The sequence below is a fragment of the Coenobita brevimanus genome, chromosome 77 (genome assembly GCF_032717465.1).
Source record: "Coenobita brevimanus isolate Jiangsu-jjx chromosome 77, ASM3271746v2, whole genome shotgun sequence".
Lineage (NCBI taxonomy): Eukaryota > Metazoa > Arthropoda > Malacostraca > Decapoda > Coenobitidae > Coenobita > Coenobita brevimanus.
The window spans coordinates 9,508,135-9,530,341 of record NC_137030.1 but is presented as its reverse complement, the minus strand read 5'-3'; the positions used below and the strand labels follow the sequence as shown (position 1 = coordinate 9,530,341).

Genomic DNA, 22,207 nt, shown 5'->3' with positions numbered 1-22,207 from the left:
GACTTTGATTCTCGTATATTTTAGTAATAAAATCTTAGATCTTAAAAAGGAAAAAAAAATCCATAAATATTAGGCATTTTACCATGCGATGTTGGTGGAATGACGGAACCATAGTCCTATCCCAGACTGGAATCTAAACTTACAAAATTATTCAGAACTCGAGCATCTCCTAGGAATGTTCTCGAAGTTTCCGAAGGCAGGTGTTTTTATATAATCATCAGTGAAAGGGAAGCATGGTGGAGAAGCAGTTATAGGTGAGATCTGGAGGCTGTATCATGTGACCTACCTTTTTTACTGTATTTACATGTTTTTGTGTATTTTTTTAACATTCTACATTTTTCTTACCACATCCTCATACTATGACTCCAGTTCATCGTTTCAGAATAATTTTTGTTTTTCGATTTTTTTGCATTATCAGCCCTTGACACACCTTCAGATTTCACCATGATCAACTATAGTGATTCAAGTGTAATGATATAAGATAAAGCATTCAAATTATACAGTAAAGACAATAAATATCAATAAATTACAAATAAATAATTCATACGGGAGCAATTATTCTGACTAGGAAATTTACAAACCATTACAAATACTGAACTGAGAATAATATGAGATCCAATCCTTTCCATAGTTTTGGAAAGGCGTGCCAGAATACACAATGGAATGTGCGAAAGGAGAAAAGTATATCAGAAGCAGTTCATAGCCAGATTGATACAAAAGTATAAGGCTTCTTTTTGCATATACCGTATAATAACTTTGGTGCATATATAAATACTCTAAGCATTCTAAAATAGCCTTAAAGCCTAAATATATAAAATTCATCTATGGGTACTGTGAGCTATATTTGGCTGTATTGCACTTTATTGCTATGTTGTCTATGTATTGCTAAGGGTTCATTGCAAGGCACAGAGTCTCCTTGGCGTCAGAATGCAATGTAGCAACTCCTTATGCTAGTTCAGCCTTTGGGGTGTTTGGTTCAGTCACAGACAAGAGTTCTATCAATCCCGCTAAGGCCTTACACAGTTGTAGGAGTCAGATACTCATATCTATGCATCTTCAGAGGCTATCAAAGAACCAAATGATAATGCTAGTGATGTATTCCTATGCATGCACAGTTGCAGTCAACAATTCCTTTATTGTACCTCAGAATTAATAAGGTGTTACTACTTCTCAGTAATAAAGTGGACTGGAATGTTATATTTGTTATGAGTCCCAGAGGCGTATGGGATGTAAAAACACCGAACAAGACCATTCAATGCAAATGAACATAATGGATTTAATAGTGTTTATGAGGCTCTAAAGGGACAACAAATATGCTCTGCAAATATCAAATTACTGTGAAAATGTTAAAATAAAATATTTTAAAAAAATCAAACCAATATACAAATACATTATCACTTCATTAATTAGGAACTCAAAAGTGTAGCACTGACAGTGTAGAGGGAATACTGGCTCTCTACACTCTCCACACTCTCAGTACTGTAGTACTGAGAGTGTAGAGAGGCAGGGAATACTGACTGCTGGTGTACTGAATGTCCAGAATAACGAGTGGCTACCTTGCTTTAAAACCTTGGAAACACTCTGCTTGGCTCACACTCGGGCGTGCAATGGAGGGAATGGGGACAGTTGTTCTGATCCTGTTGTTCCCCGTGACACTCACCAAGCCCAAAACCCATCTTACTCCTTCTGTTTGGAAGGACTGCCTAACAGTGGAATTCACCCTCCTTCCAGCACAAAAATATAACCCAATACTCAAGGCTAAGACCAATTATTTCCTTTCTGCGTAAGAAACAGACTCTAAACACAACTGCACTTTACGTATGACTGCAGCTTTTTACACTTATTGATGCTACATTAAACATCACAAGCTCATTCCATCACTCATCAAATGAGAATTCAGAACAATTGTCCCTTTGTAATGGTTTCCCTCCTTCACTCACACTTTCTCACTCACATCTACACTCTTAAAAATATCTAATCACCCAGAATTTTAGGTGGCTTGCTCTCACCCCCGCTTCTCCTGATTCTGTCTTACTTACTCCTAAGCAGAAGTATAAGCCATCGTCAGACATAGTATTGGTAGTTTAACAAGAGTACAGTACTAAGACTACACAAGCCTAATTTGAATCTTAAGCTTACAGTGCCATTATTATAGGCAAGAAAGCTAGATGTGACTGAATCTATAGCTGCTAAAGTCAACTATAAAGTAATGGCATATTAACTCTTACTTTTTGCCTTTAGTTTTATTTTCACTGATAAGAGAATCAGCAGTACGTACACTACAGTTGCCTATACTGTACTAACTAGTTAAATATGGCTAAGACAAATATTATAATTTATTTACCTTACCAGTCTTCTTTCTCCAAAGGCAACCAAACTAATCAAAATTTATTCTATTGTTAATAATAGTTATATATCTTTACTTTCGCGAGTTTTGTAGTACACGGTTTCCTTTCTTAACAAGCCTTGCCATTCTGGGGTATGAGAGAGCTAAGCCAGGCCTATTTCTGGGACGGGACTGGCTTCAAGCATTCCTCACCCTTATGTTAGCGGTCCCTAAAGCTTACAGTCCCCTGGTATGTGCAACTTTCTAAATATTTTTCACTAAATTCGGGGGAGAGTAAGCCTATTCAGTGACTACAATTTGCATAATTAATTAATAGAAAATTTTTGGGAATGCCAGAATCCAGTTCCGTTGTTTATTTTAATTGTTATTGCATATTGGCCGTGATGGTATCATTACTAACATTATTATTACTGGTAAATTAAGGTCATAATTGCTTTACATGTCTAGGATATTGCATGTAATTTTAATCGATGCTCAGGCAATGGCTGGTGGAAAGTACTGGAAGGGAAATATGTTGTTCGTTGTTGACATAATGGAATGGTGTTGGTGCTGGGGTGAGGACAGTGGCGGGTTCATTTTCTTTTATAATCCTGTACATTATGAAAAATATTGTTATTCTCTTGCAACACAGTCCGTGAAACAACTGAAAACAGTATAGCATCGTGTTAAAATGGATTGTTTGGGAAAGAAATAGTGTAGACAGTATGTAACAACATGGAGATTCGTACAGACTCATCTTCACTCACTGTCACACAATCACATAATCACTTCTCCTCACCCTCACACCAATTGCAATCTCCATTCCCTAAGTAGATGAAAATTCATTATTCTTTGTGAGTCTAAATTCCTGCATGTTTGAGTGAGCTGTGACTTTCAGAAGCTTTTGTCTCAAATACTGAAGACAAAATCACGTGACATTCCTTGTTCTCTGTGGAGATTGCAAGTCAAGGAGATATAGTTGTCTACTAGAAGGTTATTTTGAGACTGGGTATGCATTTAAAAATTCTAACTGCAATGTTTCATGCATTGAAGGTATAGTCGACATTTAATTCTCATATTTAACATGTGAACAAGTGTTTGATTCGCTTAAAATGACTAGCGTTTATGACAAACTTGCTTTAAAAACAATTTTTGTCACAAAAATGAATAGAATGTATGTTTACTTGTTTAACATGACTAGAACCAACACTGGATTGATTAAGTAGTACAGAATCAATTTTGTGTCTTAACATGACTAGAATCGATGTTGAATTCACTTGGAAAGACTAAAGTTGAATTCGTTGTATTAATGATCAACAATAATCATAACATTAACAACAACACGATATACAATGTCTTTAGTAAGTGAACAATTTTTCAACAATGAGCAGACTTGTATCATGTGAGAGTTCAGAAGTTCGTTGTCAGGGCGAGTTGTTTTGTACGCTAATAAGTTGTTGGTGGGGTATCATTCAACAAGGGATTAGGGTGACTCGTTGTTTGTTATTGCTCTGGGTTATCGATTATTGCTATAGATTGCTTGCTATTGCTAAAAGTTGTTGGTTATTGCTACACTTATTATTCATATAGGCTACAAAGTATTGCTCTAGATGGCTAGTTATTGCTGTCTTTTATGTTGTCTTTTATATATTACAGGCAAAGCGATATTGCTCTTGTGTGTATTTGTAACTGCTCTAATTTGCAATAGTGCTAAGTAGCTGTTATTGCTGTAGTTGTTACGTCTATAGGCTGTCTGTGATTGGTCAACAGGCTTGATATAGGGTGACTATTTGGTCCAGCTGGCTTATCACTGTTGTTATTGCTGTAAGATGTCTGTTATTGAATTAGGGTGTCAATGGCATGTTATTGCAATGGTTTATTTGTTAACCCCTTCAATACAACGTTTTTGTTTTAAGGTTCATGTCAAATTATATTATTCTGTTTTAACGAGATTACTGTAGTGAAGAGATTGGGAACAATCCTATAAACGTCTTTAAAAAATTTTTTTTTTTTGCTTGTTTTATATATATATATATATATATATATATATATATATATATATATATATATATATTCATGGTCAAACTTTGTGTATTGAAGGGGTTAAGTTCATAAGATGTCTTTAATTAATCCATCATAATTATTAGTGGGAAAAAACACTGGGATGAGAATGATGTTTGTGTTATACCTAAGTGGGTTTGTCAGAGCCCTAGCCATCGTGTCATTGCCTTACCGCACCCAGTAAAACCACACGCTACCTGGTTCACCTACAACTAGTGGACTATGACGTCACCACCTGACTGCCTAATACTCACACCACCACTCCTTCCAGTGACACTAGTATTGCAGAGGTAGCCGATGTGGGTATTTTGATGGACTTTGTGATTATTACTGATGTTTTGATGGTACTGATAAGAACTTACAACTCTTTGAGAGAAAAGGACATCGACTGTTCAGAAATCGTACAAAGAATACTGAACATTTAGATTTTGTGGTATCTAGAAAGCAAATATACAGAGCTTTTAGACGATTTCACTACCTTGCCACAGATTCTGAGATACTGAAGAATCATCTTACAGTATAGGCTTGCACTGTAGTAAGCTATCCTAGTAAAAGAAATTCCAAACACAGAAAGCTTACTGATGATCCTGGTACAAAGAATAAAGAAAAAGAAAGACATACTGAAGATCCTGGTGTTTTAGACAAACAATGTATAGAAATTTTTTAAACTATAGCTTTAGTAAAACGAAATATGGGGATTTAATTTGATCTTCATATGACCAATGCAGGGTACAAAGAGAACAACAGAATTACACATTACAACTGAAATATCCAATGTAATGTCCACAGGAACTCAGAGTCCACAACAGATGTCCATCAGAACCAACATTTATGCATCAAAGCTCCATGAAAATCCATTAGATCTCAAAATTTTCAGTAAATGTCCTGCCAAATGTACCAGATGTCCACCATAGCTCAGTCTTCGGCAAATGTCAACAAAAATCAACAAATGCTTGTTGAAACTCAGAATCCCCAACAAATGTACATAAAGCCTCTGAAGTATCCATCAGAATATCCATTCAAAGTCAACAGATGTCTATCAAAAGTGAAACCCATTGGCAGATGTCCATCAAAGCTCAAAATTCATAACCAATGCACATTTAATTCCAATATATGTCCAACAAAACTCAAATATGGCCATCAGAACAACCAGTTCTTCCTGTCGCAATAACAGGATCATTGGAAAAAGCTTTGGTGGTGGGACTCTATAATCTTAGCCTAGTGTGATAGCAAGCGTGGGGTGATTTTCTTCTATTACTTCTATTACTTTGGTGTCGAGCTTGACTATAATTCTACTATGATACATACAGACTCACCAGCTTAGCTTAATCTTATGGAACGAAAGCCTATCAGAGCGTCGAAGCCTATGGTAAATCCTATGCCAAATAATAGACTTCTAATGCGCTATAACTCTAGGCAAATATTAGGCCTCTCTAACCCTCTACTATGCAAATGATAGGCCTCTAACTATCATCTCTCCATAAGCACTCCCCAGATGCTGATATTATAGAACCGATTTGCAGCTGCTTCGCTAACTTGTCTTGAGTCAGAGCTGAGTCTTTGGTATGAGCTATGTACACAATAAGGGAGGTTGAGTGGCAGTGGTGGTGATGACGTATTGGAGATCCAGGGTAATTGACTGTTAGGTGAGGTGATTGGGTGGTAAAGTTGTTAAGGTGATCAGTCAGTTAAGTTCATAACACACTGAATTATACTTTTTTTCTTTCGGTTGCATAAAATCGTCTAATGGTAGTCTAAATAAGAATGAGTTACAAAGGTCGTTGTTAATTGATATGGCAGCTCTGAATGCCAGGATTTCCTTCAGATGAACAAAATCGTCTGGGTTCTTGGCTTGTTAGGTAAATATATAAGGTTGTGAATAATTAGATCAGAAGATTGTATAAGTGAACAGGCAACTAACGTAGTCTTAAAGTTTTGTAAGTAGTTTGGTGAATAACGACAGGGGATGAGGGACCATTGAAAAGGCGAATGTAATTATCTGGCGGTGGTCAAAATAGAATAGTTAACTTCTTCAGTAGAGTGAGGGATTCAGATACTGTCACCTCGTTCAAGATACATTTGAAGTAAATGAATAATAATTAGATTATTAAACAATTGTAAGTAACTTGTTAGGAAGCTGTTCTGCTGATTGTTAAGTAGTAATTAAGAAGTATATCAGATTATTATAAGTAGGTAATGGCACAAAGTAATCACTGCTAAGTATATCATATACTTCTTCAGTATATATATATATATATATATATATATATATATATATATATATATATATATATATATATTGTTCTTAGAGTCATTAAAACAAATTATTCTAAGCCTCAAATTAAATGTAATTTGAAAGAGGAAGTATGAGTAACTACGTAGAGGCACTAAGTAGATACCGTAATATTATTTTTTATCATTTTCGAAGTACGACCTTTTTCTTCTTGCTAAAACCCAGACGATTATATTTAGCTTAGGAAAATATCTACGAATGACGTTTAAGGACAAAAACTCCATGCCCGCCTTCAGCCCCATGACTCATATCATCGTGATCTGGCGACAACCAGACGATTTAATTCAGATTATGGAAAACCTCCAGCAGGGAAGTTGTGGGACTTTTGACAAGGGTAAATATTTAGAGGAAGCGACAGCCCTCACAGGATCGGCGTCAGGCAACATTTATATAGGCAGTATTGTATATCAGGGAGGGTGGTTGTTCATGGTAGGGGAAATTGTTACTGAGTAGGGACAGAAATAATTGAGATTCAGTTTTTTGGGAGGTGGGATGGTCAGTTCTCACTGCATGCTGTGTCCGGTGATAGATGTAAATAGATAGATAAAGAGATCGGCAGACAGACAGACGAGGGTATGTGGATGGACTGATAGATATGTAGACAGATTAGTAGACAGATAGACGAATGGATATACTGTTATAATCTTCCACCTGCTCTTACTCTTCCTCCTCCTCCTTCGAATCTCGCTCTCTTTTCACCCCTTCCTCCTCCTCCTCCTATTCCTCCTCCTCCTCCTCCTCCTTCGAGTCTCCCTCTCCCTTCACCCCTTCCTCCTCCTTTCTATCTCATTTTCTCTCTCCTTCCTTCCTTTTTCCCTGTTCTCCTTCTCTTCGCATCATTCCCTTTTTCCTTCTGTCTCCCTCTCCTGCTCCCTCCTTCCCATCTTCAACTGTCATTCCCTCCTCCTTCGCCTTTACATATCTCTTTCCCTACCTCCTTTCCTCTTTTCTCTTCCTCTTTCGTTCCCTCACCTTCTCTTCATCATTGTCACACTCCTCCCCTCTTCCCTTTTTCCTCCTGTTTCTCTCCCTCTTTCTTCTTCTCCCTCCTTCCCTTTCTCTACCCTTTTCAGTTTTTCTTCCTTACTTTCCTTTTCATCTACTCATTTCTCCCTCCTTTCCTTCTCCTTCTTCTTCCCACATCTCCGTCCCACCTATCCTCCCCACTTTTCCACCTCATCTCTCCTCCACACCTTCCGTTCCTACCTTCGCTCTCTCTCTCTCTCTCTCTCTCTCTCTCTCTCTCTCTCTCTCTCTCTCTCTCTCTCTCTCTCTCTCTCTCTCTCTCTCCCCTTCCTCATTACTTCCTTCCCCTTATCCCTTTTCCTCCTTTCTTCCCTCCTTCCCTTCTTCCCTCTCTTCTTTCACTCTTTTCCCTACCTTTATTCTTTCTTTCCCAGTTCCAACATTTGTTCTTTACATTCTCCCTCTTTCCCTTCATCCCGCCTCTCCCTCTTCTCTCCCTCCCTCCCTCCCTTCCTCCCTGTCTACCTGAGTTGTCTACTTGTTGATGTCCTACAGGTGGGATGAGAGTAGGGGCCAGGTAGATTACGGCAGGAGGGGTAGATGGAGGGTAGATTAGATTGGATGTATTAGGCCTGAGTGGGCGAGTTCAGGCTTAGATTATAAAGTTATGTTAGGTTAGGTTAGGGTAGGGTAGGGTAGGGTAGGGTAGGTATGATTAGGTTAGGTTTGGTTAGGGTAGGTTAGGTTAGGTTAGGTTAGGTTAGGGTAGGTTATGGTAGGTTAGGGTAGGGTAGCGTAGGTTAGTGTAGGTTAGGATAGGTTAGGGTAGGTTAGGTTAGGTTAGGGTAGGTTAGGTTAGGGTAGGGTAGGTTTGGGTAGGTTGGGTTAGGCTAGGTTAGGTTAGTTTGGTTAGGGTATGTTAGGGTAGGGTAGGTTAGGCTAGGTTAGGTTAGGTTGGTTAGGGTAGGTTAGGGTACTTTAGGTTAGGTTCGGTTAGGTTAGATTAGGCAGAGTTGAATGCGTTGGGATAGGTTAGGATAGGCAAAACTAATGTAGGATGAGTGTGGTTAGGCTGGGTTGCATTAAGTTAAATGTGATTCGCTTAAGCTGAATTACGTCGACACAGACTGATAAAAGGTAAATTGCCTTAGCTTAGCCTAGGCTGAGTTAGGCTAAGTTTGACTGAGCTGGATTAGTTTAGATTACGTGAGTCCAAGTTAAGTTAGTTTGGGGTGAATTAAAGAAAATTGCCTGGTTAGGTCAGAGTATATTCGACCACTGTGAGTAGGATTAGTTAGGTTAGGTTAGGTCAGGTTAGGTCAGAAAAGGTCAAATCAGGTGAGGAGATCTGGCAACACTGCACAGCCAGGATGTGGCAGCTCTGGTGGACTGATAAGGAGGGTGTGGTCAGAGTGACGTCATCACATATACTGCAGGAGAGAGAGAGAGAGAGAGAGAGAGAGAGAGAGAGAGAGAAGGGGGGGGAGGAAGACAGGAAGGGTGAGAGACAGAGATGAGCAATAAGAGGAAGATACAGGGAAACGATTGGAAAGTGAGAACTGCATCGAGAGAGAGAGAAAGAGAGAGAGAGAGAGCAACAAAAAGGTCAGCTTCATAATGTCAACCGGTGCATTATAAGTAACTGCATCCCAGGGACCTCACGTTCATGTCACCCTGGCTGCCACCCGTCCACTGCACGCATTTTAGGAGAGACTTGTCCAATTTTAGGAGTCAGATAGGCTGGCTCATCACAGCCTTCGTCAATCCCTTCAGGACTATCCAGGATGGACTCTTATATTTCAAAGATTCCTAACCTTTTTCCGCTCAGTTTAGTCAGTTTAGTCAGATTGGGGATGTCTAGCTAACTAGTAACCAAGAAGACTGACTCCAATCGAAGGCCTATAGGGTTTCCTGGAGTTACAACATGGTAGGCCTAGACGAGTTGAGGGAGTGGCCCATTTCCGTCACATGAAAGCAAATCGACTGTAAAAGCCTTTCCTCTCCTGAATAAAATCGTCTGAAAGTGGCAACAATTTAATAATAATCTGGATTTTTTAGGATTAACCTATTGAGTACGGTTATTTTATTCGTGTTTTTTTTTCATTTCTTTTTTACTATAATTCGCTCATTTTCACCTGTCAGATATCCGTGATCCCTAGAAGAGTAAAAAGGTAACAAAAGCCATACCAAACCCACGTCTCGAAACTTCCTTCCGAAACTGAGTAGAATATTGCGGAAGAGGCGAAAGTAGCGGCGTTTGGTTCAGTGACATACAACTCTGCAGCCCTACTATACACTGAGCTGTGGAGGCGACGTCCTGACAGGAAGGGCGAGCGGGAGAAATGTGTCGTTAATATTAGATGGTTCGTGACATTTGGAAGTAAGGAACACAGACTGATGCCGTATTTCAGTGTGCCGGAGTAGACCGAGAATGAGGTGGCTGAGCGGAGCATGACTTGAGAGTGTCTTAGAGGCGATTTAGTCATACCCATCTTTAGAGTTGGGACTGGGTCAGACAGCAGATAGACAGATAAAAAGATAGACACATTAGCTGACTGACTGACTGATTCATTGACTATTGGTAGAGCATACGTTAACAATCAGTAACATACTTGGGGTCACCGGAGTCCAAAGTAACCACAGTATGATATGAAGTGTTGGCAGCCTTTGCATGATCGAAACACCTCAGATCACCTTTGGGAGATTCAAAACGCTGTGTGTACATAAAGACGGCCACCCAGACAACCGTATCCTGCCGCTATAACACTGTGGACATTTCACTTTAATTTACCCAAGATATTCCTTCCATTGCACTTTATTTCACGTAGCTCAGTGGCAGAATAAAACGGTATTTCGACTCTACATCCTTTCCATGGCACTTTTTCGAGACCAATACTATATTTCATTATTAGTCTGTTGTTGCTGCTCAGCATTCAGGATGTTGAGACGCCAGTTTTAGGTCAAGGTACAATGAAAAGAGTATAGGTCTGTTTTTTCTGGTGGGACTATGATCGAGAAACTTCTAATCGCGTCTTAGGGAATCAAGCCGACGACCACAGGCACAGAATTCCATCCCAACCGGCGCCTTAAAACACTGATCCACCAGGCTTCTAATACAATGAACTTGATTGGATCTGGGGCTGGAGGTTGAGTCGGTCAGGCGGATATGATGAGAGAAGAGTTTTGCTTGTGTGGTATAATGGAGGAGATGATAGGACAACGGGAGGGTAATATGCTAAGTGAAAGAGGGGGAGGGAGGAGGGGATGGGGCAGGGAGGAGATAGGGCAAGGAGGAAGGAAGGGAGGTAAAGGGAAAAGGAAAAGAGGGGGTTGAAGATAGGGAGGGAGAAGGGGTGAAGGAAGGTAGGTATGTAGGGAGGGGACAGGGTGTCAGGAAGTAAGGAAAACAGGGAAGGACAAAGTACAAAGAAGTAGAAAGGAAAATAAACAGCAACAGGCCTACTGGTCCTTTCGGGGCTGTTTGTTTTAGAGAAGACTGTGATATATAATGCTATGAGATGATGATAAGGATAGCAAAGCAAGAAGGAAGAGGAAGTGGACCAGGAATAAGATGTGGAAAAGAACAGAAAAGGTGGGGAGAAGGAGAGACAAGAGGTGGAGGAAGAGAAGGAGGTAGGGAGAAGAAGGAGATGAAAAGAAAAGGACTGGGAGAAACGAACATGGGGAGAAAAATGGGGAGGCAGGGAGAGACAAAAGTAGATGCAAGGGGAAAGGAAAGAAAGGGAGAATGGGGAAGGAAGGAAGGAAAGGAAATGAACAATGGAAGAAGTAGGAGAGAAGGAAAGGGAGGAGAATGGAAGGGAGGGAAGTAGGAAGGGAGAGAAGGAAGAGGAAAGAACGAGATAAGGAGTAAGAAAGAGAAAGGAATAAAACTAAGCAGAGAGAAAGAAAAGGAGGTGCGATGATACAGCGAAACAAAAAAGGTAAAAGGTAATTAGAAGGGCAGGTAAAGAAACAAGACAGGTAAGAGGCAAATAGAGAAGTAGGTAAAGAAGGGAGGAGGGAACAAATGAGGGAAAGGAGAGAAACATAGAAGGGAGGGAGGGAAGGAAGTAGGAAGAACGAGGTAGGGAGAGAAGTTAACGGTGAGAAAGGAAGAAAGGAATGAGTAAAATGAAGAAAAAGGGAGAGAGGGAGGACGCGAAAGAAACAGAGGGAGGGAAGCTATGCGATAAAGGAAGAAGGGAAGGAAACTGAACGACGTGAAGAGAGAAGGAGAGGGAGGAAAGGAGGTAGAACGTAGTTGTGAGAGAGGGAGGAGGGGGAGGATAGGGAGGGAACATACCTCTTCATTATTCTCAGTTTAAGAGAAGGGGGAAGGGAGGGGGGAGGCAAAGGTGAGAGGGAGGAGGGAAAGGTGAAATTTGGAAGGAAGAAGAGGGAGAGATGATGGAGGGAGGAGGAAATTGGATGACGTGGAGGGAAAATGGAGGAAGGAGGGAAGTAAAAGAGGAGGGAAAGGCTAAGGGAGGGATGAAGTGAGAAAGAGGAAGAAAAGCTGAGAGGAAGGAGGGAGGGAGAAAGAAGGAGGAAATAAGAAAGGAGATAAAAGTGAAGGGAGGGAAGGAAAGTGGAGGAAGAGAAGGAAGGAGGAGGGAAGAAGTGAATGATAGGTGAAGGGAGGGGAGAAGAAAAAGAGAAAGGGAATTGATTGAAAAGGAAGAGAAATAGAGTATGAGAAAGGAAAGAATAGGAGGGGAATCCCGGAGAACAGGATTGATACAGAAGAATTAACTAGTGCGATATAAGAAAAGATGTTTAGATGATTGGAGGAGGAAGAAAACAAAGGAAAGAGGAGAAAGGGGGAGCAGCAACACGGGAAAAAGAACAGGAGAAAGAGAAAAATTGTAGCAGACGAGAGAGAGAGAGAGAGAGAGAGAGAGAGAGAGAGAGAGAGAGAGAAGGGGGGGTTAAGATATTTTCCAGGACAAATGTCCCATGAGATATAACATTTGTCGGGCAAAAGGCGCGAGGCTGGGAGGGAGAAAGAGGGGAGAGGAAGAGGGAAGTAAGAGAAGCAGGGAGAAGAGGAGGAGGAAGAGAGAGGGAGACAGGGAGAAAGGAGGTAGAGGAAGAGGCAGGGTGGGACGGAGAGATAGACAGGGATAGGGAAACAGGGGGGGCAAAGAGGAAGGGGAAAGGGGTGCAGACAGGGAGGGAGGGAAAGATGAAAGACAGGGAGGCAAGGAGGGAGAGAGGGAGGGAGAGGAAGGAGAAAGGGAGAGATAAAGAGGAAGATATGCATGAAGGAAAAGTAAAGAAGGACGGATGCAAAGGAAAAAAATACAAAAAAAGGAAGGAAGGAAGGAAGGAAGGAAGGAAGGAGGAGAGAAAGGGAGAGAAGGGGGCGACTCAGTAGAAAAGAAGGGTGAATGTATGTAATGGATGAAAGGAGAGAGAGAAACTGAAGTAAAGGGAGGCGTAGGAGGAAGGTGATAAGTTGTGGAGAGAGAGAGAGAGAGAGAGAGAGAGAGAGAGAAGGGGGGGGGGCCGAGAGGAGAAACAGGGGAGGGAGAGAAGGAAAGGGAGGGAGAATTATGAGGGAGGAGGGAGAGAAATTACGTCCTTTGCTCCAGCCTATTTGTCTGCATATCTCCCTCCTTCCCTCCCCCTTCCTTCTCTCCTTCTCCTTTCCTTCTCCCCCTCTCTTCTTCCCCCCCCTCTCCTTCACCTTCCTCTCTACCCATTCTGAAGATGAGATGTGTGTGTGTGTGTGTGTGTGTGTGTGTGTGTGTGTGTGTGTGTGTGTGTGTGTGTGTGTGTGTGTGTGTGTGTGTGTGTGTGTGTGTGTGTGTGTGTGAATACCAGGGATGAAGATCCGTGTACTGTATATTTGTTCGTACGTACGTGTGTACGTATGCGTACATACATACATATTTTATGCACACGTATGAATGTATGTACGGAAATTCATGAAGACAACCGTCTCAAAAACCCATCGGTACGATGACTATCATTTTATTCCACCTACAGACGATTTGACTAAGCTGAAGGAAGGCCTCTGTGCATCTGGAGGGATTTAATCCGACCTCTATCAATCCCTTTACTACACCTACTTTTTTCTTTCGTCAGATGATTTTACTCGGCTCAGGAAGGATCTGTGTTAGTTATATACAGTACTTAATTCCACTGAATACCTTCCTGTCAGAATATCTGCGTCTATCTGTCTATGTAACTGCATGTCTTAAAATATATATATATATATATATATATATATATATATATATATATATATATATATATATATATATATATATATATATATATATAGTCGTTAATTCCAGTATTTGTGTCTATCAACACCTACCTATGTATGTTTATCTATCAGTCTATCCGTCTGGTGTTAATTCCACAACACATCTATCCACCTGTCTGTCTATAATCCTTCAGTTTAACCTCCGTCATATTCTATGTCCTCCTCTCCTTACTCTCCCGTCAGTTTTGCTTCTGTGAATTTTCTTTATTACCTCTTCACCTGTTTCTGGGGCCAACTCTGCTTCTCCCCTCAACTTCACTCTTTACTCTTTTATCTTCTCAATACAATTTTCTCCTCAGCTTTGTTCTCGGTCTTCTTCACTTACTCCCCCACCAACTACCCGCCAGAGAAATAACCTTTGTATATCTCAACATTCTCTTTGCCAACCAGTTAAACTTTATTTTCCCCAAAAGAATCTCAGAAACCACCAGTCATGTGCCATATTACACTATATATTCCTAAACAGTTCTTGTTGACAGTCCTGAGTCTCTTTCTTGGGTGCATCTTCCCACCCTCCCACTAATCACCCCTTGCTTCCCTCTTTGGGTCCTATAAGCCATTCGTCAGGTGTTATTTCTAATCATTTTCGTCGTCAGTCTGCAGTCTATTTTTCTGTCACCCTTTCCTCACACTCTCACAATCAATTAAATAGTTTTTCTTTTTTTTTACCTTCAGCCTCGTTCTTGCCTTCCCTCTCCTAATCCACCCTATTTTCACCCATTGACCACAAAGCTATCACCACCTCCACTACCATCAACCTACCCATCACACTAGTCAACTATTTCTAGAGCAGCTGCAGCGATGGTCCACTATTCTAGTTAATATGGCTTAATTATGTAACTATCTAAGTATTTTCGGCCGCAATGTACCGTTCTAGAGCACATTCAAATCTTTGGCGTGTCTTGGAGGAATTTGGAAGTGAGGGAGGTGAAATTTGGGAGTTTTCGGGGTTACAGTATATGGATGGTCTCTCTCTCTCTCTCTCTCTCTCTCTCTCTCTCTCTCTCTCTCTCTCTCTCTCTCTCTCTCTCTCTCTCTCTCTCATTTTCAGCCCTTATCCCATTTGTCCTCACTTCTCCATGTTTCCCTCTTCTCTTTCGCTTCACCGCAACCCGTTCAACTTCTAAGTTTTTTTTTCTCCCTCTCTCTTTGTCGCTCCTCCCTTCCTCACATTCTCTCCACCTTCTCCTCTCTTCTTCGTTCTCGTTAATTCTCTCCACCACCACTCATTCTCTCCCCAGCCTCTTCTTTTCTCCCCTCTTTATCCGTTCCCCTCCCTCCAACACCCATCTCCCTCACTCCTTCACTCCTTTTTTCGACACACCACAACTAAAAAATTTTCCAAAAAACTGAAACTTATATCGTTAGAAAGACTGAGTAGAAAGCTCACTAAGTTCCTACGATGATCAAATATACTCTATGTTTAATATTTGGCCTGGCATTCCTTTTTTTAAGTTCGAAAAAATACCTTATACACTAATTTTACTAGAATCATAAGTCGCTTAAATACTAGCGGGTACATAAGCCTATTATATTCTGACTAGACTTTTCATCCAACTTTGATTCTCGTTCAAAGTGGGAATAACTTAGAATCTGCACTTTGAGTCTCACTTACCTTACCGGATAGAGTCTATGCGGAAAAAGAAGTTCCTTTGGATTCTATCTAGACTTAAGCTTCAAGAGAGAATCGCAAGTCTAACTAGGATTTTAAGATAATGTTCTTTTTTTGCTAGATTAATTTGAAGATGCTGTCCATACTTAACTAAAGTAATGTATGGCCAAGACAAAGAGAAGTTCAGTTTGAGACAAGGAAGTTAAGTCGATGTTATTTCTTTTATGTCAGTGGATTTAAGTTTGAAGCCACCATGAGCCTGATGATGGCTTGAGTGAAATGATGCAAAAATTGGTTACTTAGATGAATGCCAAAAATGTACGCTGTTATTGTTGAGCATCGTATAATTCAGTCAAGGTAATGTTCAAGAAGATCTTCATTTCATAACAAAAGCAATAATTTACTTGTTTTCAGCATGAGATTTTGAGAGAAATGCAAAAATTTCATATCAGTAAGTTTCAGTTCAGAAGAAAATTTTCTTTTTCTCTCTGAGAAAAAAAATCAGCTTTAGGAAGAACTTTTTTTCCCAAAAAGTGTTTTTCAAAAGAACTTTTATGTTGTCAATTTAGCAGAACATCAGATTAAAGAATATGCAAATGTTTTCAGGTCACATGAGTTTCAATTCAAGAAAAGCATGAATGTTTTCAAGTTAACAAGAGATCAGTGTGGCAATTGACTAGACTCTAAGGTTTCGTTTCAGAGTGCAAGAATCTCCACCTGGAATGTATCGTATGGAATGTCACTTAAGCATAGGGGTAAAGATTCTATTAACTTATACCTCTAAAAATCTGACTAGAGACACTTTGACTCAGCCAAAGTGTTATTAATAATCTCACTTAAGCATAGAGAAGGGGAGGGGGAAGATTCTATACAAAGTTATGTACATGCAGGAATTGGCAGACCCTATTTGTTAAAACAGCATTGGCGTTAAACTCGTTGACTAAGCTTTCGTTGTTTGTGAAACGAGGCACCTTCGTTAAGCGGTGCCTTTGAGTAACCAGGAAAATCAACGGATAACAATAAATATGTGAAGTTGGTAGCTTAAAGTGCATCTACATTAACTCCAAGATCATTCTGCTTATAATTCGGTTACTTCTAACCTGACCCATCGACAGTTTTTCCAGTTCATCATAGTTAACTGTACTGTAAGTTATGTTAGAATGGAGCTTGAAATGACATGGTTAAACTCCATCATTCTCTCATGCATAGTTTCCATTTCTAACCTAACCCATGTTGAGAATGGCTAAACTACACTACGTCTGGCATAGTTTGGGTTAGGTTAAACTGATCTATGAAATTTTAAGCAGAAATCCCTTGCGAGTCAGATCATAGAAACACAGTATCACCACCAGCAACTCTCATTCATCCTACACTAAAAAACTGTTGCACTGAAGCGAGCAGCAGAGGCCAGAGCGCTTCGGAAAACAAGAAGTCTCTTTCATTTACAAAAACAGGCAGAAGGTTTTGTGTGCAGTGCTGTCTGTAAGGGCAAAATTGGTGTTAACAGTAGCAACCCATTACAAAGTTTGCCCTTTCTACAACAGCACATTTTGACTTACGATTTTGATTGTAAGAGAGCATTTGTAGGATTGAGAGTCCCAGTCACAACATGAGGAAAAAATAAATACACTCAGTGGCTTCATTCCTCCTGGGTGAGATGGACGGTGGAATGGTCTTGCCGGGGACTTCTTATACGTGTGTGTTGATGTTGCGGTGATGTTGCGGTGGAAGGCTGTAGGCACCCGCTGGCCACCCTCGTGTATATGCTTGGCAACATGTTTGTGTATGTGAGATTGTGTTTTGATGTTTATGGAAGGGTTGTGTGTAAGGGTTTCAGCATTAATATGTGTGTTTGTGTGTGTAAGTGGATGTGTTCTGGTATGAAAAAATGTTTGTTTGTGACCTCCTATGATTTGTGTGTTTTGCATATTTGTCTTCTTTTGTTCCTGTGCAACACTTTAAGTATGTACAGTTTATGTTTACCTATGTTTTGTGTTCTTGTACACCAACATAAGTGGTAGGTTTTATATGATTGTGGTGTGGCTGTGTATATGTCTGTGTATACTAGGACGGGTTGAGGGGTTCTGGTGAGGAGGGCGGCAATGGGAGATCCTTGAAGCAGGCGGACTCGTAGTGCTTGTTGAGGTACGACTTGAGGGCAAAGGACTTGTTGCAGCGTTTACACCTGAAGTTCTTGAGCTGGGAGTGAGTCTGCATGTGCGCACGCAGGTTGGACCGGTCGGCGAAGGACTTGCCGCAGTGTGCGCAGCCAAAGGGTTTCTCGCCGGTGTGCGAGCGCATGTGTCCCTGGAGTAGCCATGGCCGTGAGAAGGCCTTGCCACAGACACCACAGCGATGTGTCAGGTTGTGTGTCAGCACATGCATGGCTAGGGCTGGCATGCTGACATAGGCCTTGCCGCACACATGGCATCGCCGTGCACTCCCCGATTCCAGGTCACGATGAGTTTGTTTGTGTCGTGACAGGTTGGAGGAGGTGGCATAATGCTTACCACACTCAGAACACGTGTACCGTGGCTTGTCTACCTCACCGCGGCGTTTGGACCGACCATCACTTACAAAGAATGCCTCGTACGTGTACGCCACCGTGCAGGCACGCTGGGGCGATACTGGCCGCTCTGCCTCCTGGTAAGTGGCAGGTGGTGGTGAGGCATGGCGGTGGTGATGGGGGTGGTATTCGTGTGGCGGTGAGGGTGGAGTATGTGGTGGGGAGAACTCAGCAACCCGTGCAGTGCTCAGGTCCAGGATGGCGTGTGCAGTGGTCAGGTCCTCAGGCGGACGGTCGTGCAGCGCTGGCGGCCGCGTGGTCAGGTTGATGGGCTCCTCGGGCTCGGGAGGCTGCGGGCGGGGGTCGAACTGAGGGCACAGTGGTGCCAGTGACACCAGACCCACGCCCACACCCTCAGTGGGCGTAAGGGCACGGCCATGGTCAGGGGAGGGTGTGAGGGGCAGCGCCATGGGGCCAGGTGGACTGAACCCGCGACCATCTCCATAACCTGAAGAAGAGAAAGAATGTATTAGATGACCATTTGTAGTAGCAGAAGTGTTATTATTATTATTATTATTATTATTACTAGTTGCTACTATTACTGTTTACCTAGTGAGGAAAATGTATTAATAAGACGAGCATAGCTGAATGTTTCTGTGAAACGGAAGCTGGGCCAAATGTCTCAGTATTTGCTGGAAACTGTTAGGAAACGGAAATGAGTGTGGTGTAATAAGACAACTGGTGGTAGTAGTGTAAGAATATCAGCCTGAACTTTGTGTATGTGTAGCCAAGTGCCCTGCCTAAGAGCCATGAATGTGTGCCTGGTTAGGTACATAGCACTCCCGTAGAAGTACATCGCAGCGTACAACGTGGCCAACACCTACAAACTCAGAATGAACACAGTGCATTATCATCAGCATCAGCAACGTTAGCATCATTATCAGCATCAGCAAACACATTATCAAACATTATCATCATTATCGTCACAGTTAAGAGCAACATCATTTTTATTGCCTGTCATCATCATCAACATCATCATACATACAGTTCGTCTCAACAAGGTGGAGTCAAAGGCTTTTCGTATCATTAACTCTCCTTCTCTTACGGGCTCCCTTCAACCTCTGTCTCTTCGCCGCTTTGTTGCATCTTTATCTCTTTTTTATCGCTCCTTCAATGGTCACAGCTCCTCTGAGCCGTCTGTTTGCATCCCTCCACCATTACGGCGGGCGCGTAACACCCGTCTAGTAACAAACTCTCATCCCTTTTCTGCCCAACTCTATAATGCATGAGTTAGCCGTTACTCCCAGTCCCTTCGCGTATGCAGCAGTTCAGCTCTGGAACTGTCTTCCTTTGTCTGTATTTCCCACTGCCTATGATCTCCAGTCTTTCAAACGCAGTGTGTCCAGCCTCTCTGTTATCTTGTTTTTGTTTTTCTTGGAGGGAACAGTCTTTGACCTTTGGTTCTCTCTTCCTTGCATAAAAAAAATCATTAGCAGCAGCAACAGCATTCGTTTGTTCTTCATCTTCATCACAATCATTCGTCTGTTCATCATTATCATCATCGTCATCATCGTCATCATCATCATCACCATCATTCGTCTGTTCATCATCATCATCATCGCCATCATCACCATCATCATACCTCTGTTTTTCCTTTTGATGCATGGAATGGATAGGAACCAGAAACAGGAAAAAAGAAAATCGAGAAATAGGAGAGTCTATTAAGAGAGTGGCCAGTGAAAGGGTCCTTCCATCCATCCATTCATTCTCTCCTCATTCAAGCCTCACACATCCTCGGCTCCTGCCCATCTAGGGAAGGCTGTATATTGGTAGGACGCCCTTCACTGGATGCTGCGTCTGGTCATAGATGAAAATGTACACTGATAGACAGAATGATGAAAAATATGAATGGATAAAGACAATGATAGATAACACACCTCACACTACCACGCCTCACACCATCACAACTGACTCTGCCTTACCTTTCAGTACCACACGTCACACTGCCCTATCACACACTAATACACATTATACTACCACATCATTTACTACCGCACCTTGCACTGCCACGTCACTGACTACCACATATTACATTACTACATTTCATACTGCCACACCTCACCACACTACACACTTCGGCACAACACGCTTCCACCCTTTACACTGCCACATCTCACACTACCACACGTCACATTACCACACATCATTCAGCCAAACCTCACACAGCCACGCCATACACTGCCGCATCACATACTGACACACGTCACACTGACACACCTCACACTGCAGCACCACAACACAATTACACCACACAGTGACACATGAAACACTGTTACATGTTACACCGCCACACCACACACCTTCCCACCACACACTGCCACACCTAACGGTCGTACCAAAACTACTACACGACATACTGCCACATAGTACATTGTGATACCCCAAGGAACTATATATCGCGCTATCACACCCTACACTGGCACAACTTACCTTGCCACACTACAGTCTGGCACACAAATACACACACACACACACACACACACACACACACACACACACACACACACCACGCTGCCACACCACACACATATATATTCAAATCATGATATTTTGGAAGGCCCATTAATGGAATACTGAACCACCAGCATATTGTGAGACTGGATGAGAAAGTGTGTGTGTGTGTGTGTGTGTGTGTGTGTGTGTGTGTGTGTGTGTGTGTGTGTGTGTGTGTGTGTGTGTGTGTGTGTGTCCCACTTCACTGTACACGAACTTGTGGTATTTCTCTTATTGTATTCCACTTCACCCCATCCCTTAGGTGGCATTTCAGCTGAGATGATGGTGATGATGATGTGAAGAACAGTGAACAGGGACAGATGGTGAAGGAGAGGAAGTAAGAGAGTGAAATGACGTAAGAAGGAGTAGAATGGTAATGTTGATGAAGATGGTAGTGGTGGTGGTAATAACAGTAGTTGTGGTAGTGGGGTTAGTACTGATGATGGTGATGATAATGGTAGTAATAGTAGTAGTAGTAGTAGTAGTAGTAGTAGTAGAAGTGGTAGTAGTAGTAGCAGAAGTAGTGGTAGTAATGGAGATTGTGATGATAATGATGATGGTGGTAGTGGTAGTAGGAGTGGGGATGCTAATAATGATGATGATCGTGATGGTGGAGGGAGTAGTAGTAGTGGGGGCGGTAATGGCGATGCTGATGATGATAATGGCGATAATGATGAAGGTGATGATGATCCACGATGATGATGACGACGATAATGTTGGTAATGATGACGCTGAAGGAGAGGAGCGTAAAATGAGTGAAGTGGAGGAAGCAGGGAAGTGGAGTATACAGTGTGCCTTAGGGTGGAGTGGCGTGGAATGAAGGACTGAAGTTAAAAGTGGGGTCGTTATTGAATAGCCAGAAAATTCGATAGTTAGACTGTTAGATGGATAGAAATTGATAGCTGGGCAGGACAGGTAGGTAGGCAGATAGATAAACAGATAGATTAGAAAGATGAATAGATGCATAGATAGATAGGCAGATAGATAGTTAAATAGGTAGATGATAGGAAGATGAATAGACAGATAGATAGATAGACTGACAGACAGATAGATATACGTGGACACAGGTCATTGCATGCATAGACAGATACAGAGACAAACAGACGAGAGAGAGAGTCAGACAGAGAGACAGATTGGAGGGCAGAGAGGAAAAAAAAATGATATATAGAAAAGCAATGAAAATGAAGTCTCTGCCTGTGTCTGTCGTTCTATTATTGCCCCCTCAGGAGCGTAGAGGTTAGGCTGCCTCCCCAGGTATCTAAGGTAAGGGACAGGTGCATTGACCAGTGAGGGATTAATGTGAGAAATAAATCCCGGGCTTCCCTCGGTCGGAAAACTTTCTGGAGCACCGTAACCCCCTACACCACAAGGCTTCCAGTTGCTTATATAGCAAACCCCGAGTGAATTAAATGGCTTCCTGGTCTACGAGAATCTATTTGGTTTGTCACCCAGTTTAGAATCGCCTGAAGGCAATGCTAAATCCAGTGAGTGGATGGTGTGCGCTCCATTTTCTACAAAAAAAAATAATAAGATGTACAGTAATGATATACAGAGAAGCAAAAACATACATTGTAACAGAAAAGAAGAGCAATTATACTGGAGAGAGAGAGAGA

At 41.7% G+C, this 22,207-nt stretch overlaps 1 protein-coding gene across 1 annotated transcript in view; it reads right to left on the bottom strand.

Annotated features, from left to right (window-relative positions):
* Positions 1 to 17,599: 17,599 nt before the first annotated feature.
* LOC145408445 (uncharacterized) overlaps positions 17,600 to 22,207 on the bottom strand; it is a 76,059-nt gene continuing 71,451 nt past the window's right edge. Inside the window, exon 3 of the mRNA XM_080279173.1 lies at positions 17,600 to 18,549. Within this exon, the coding sequence (XP_080135299.1) occupies positions 17,600 to 18,549 (950 nt within the window). The remainder of the gene's footprint in view (positions 18,550 to 22,207) is intronic.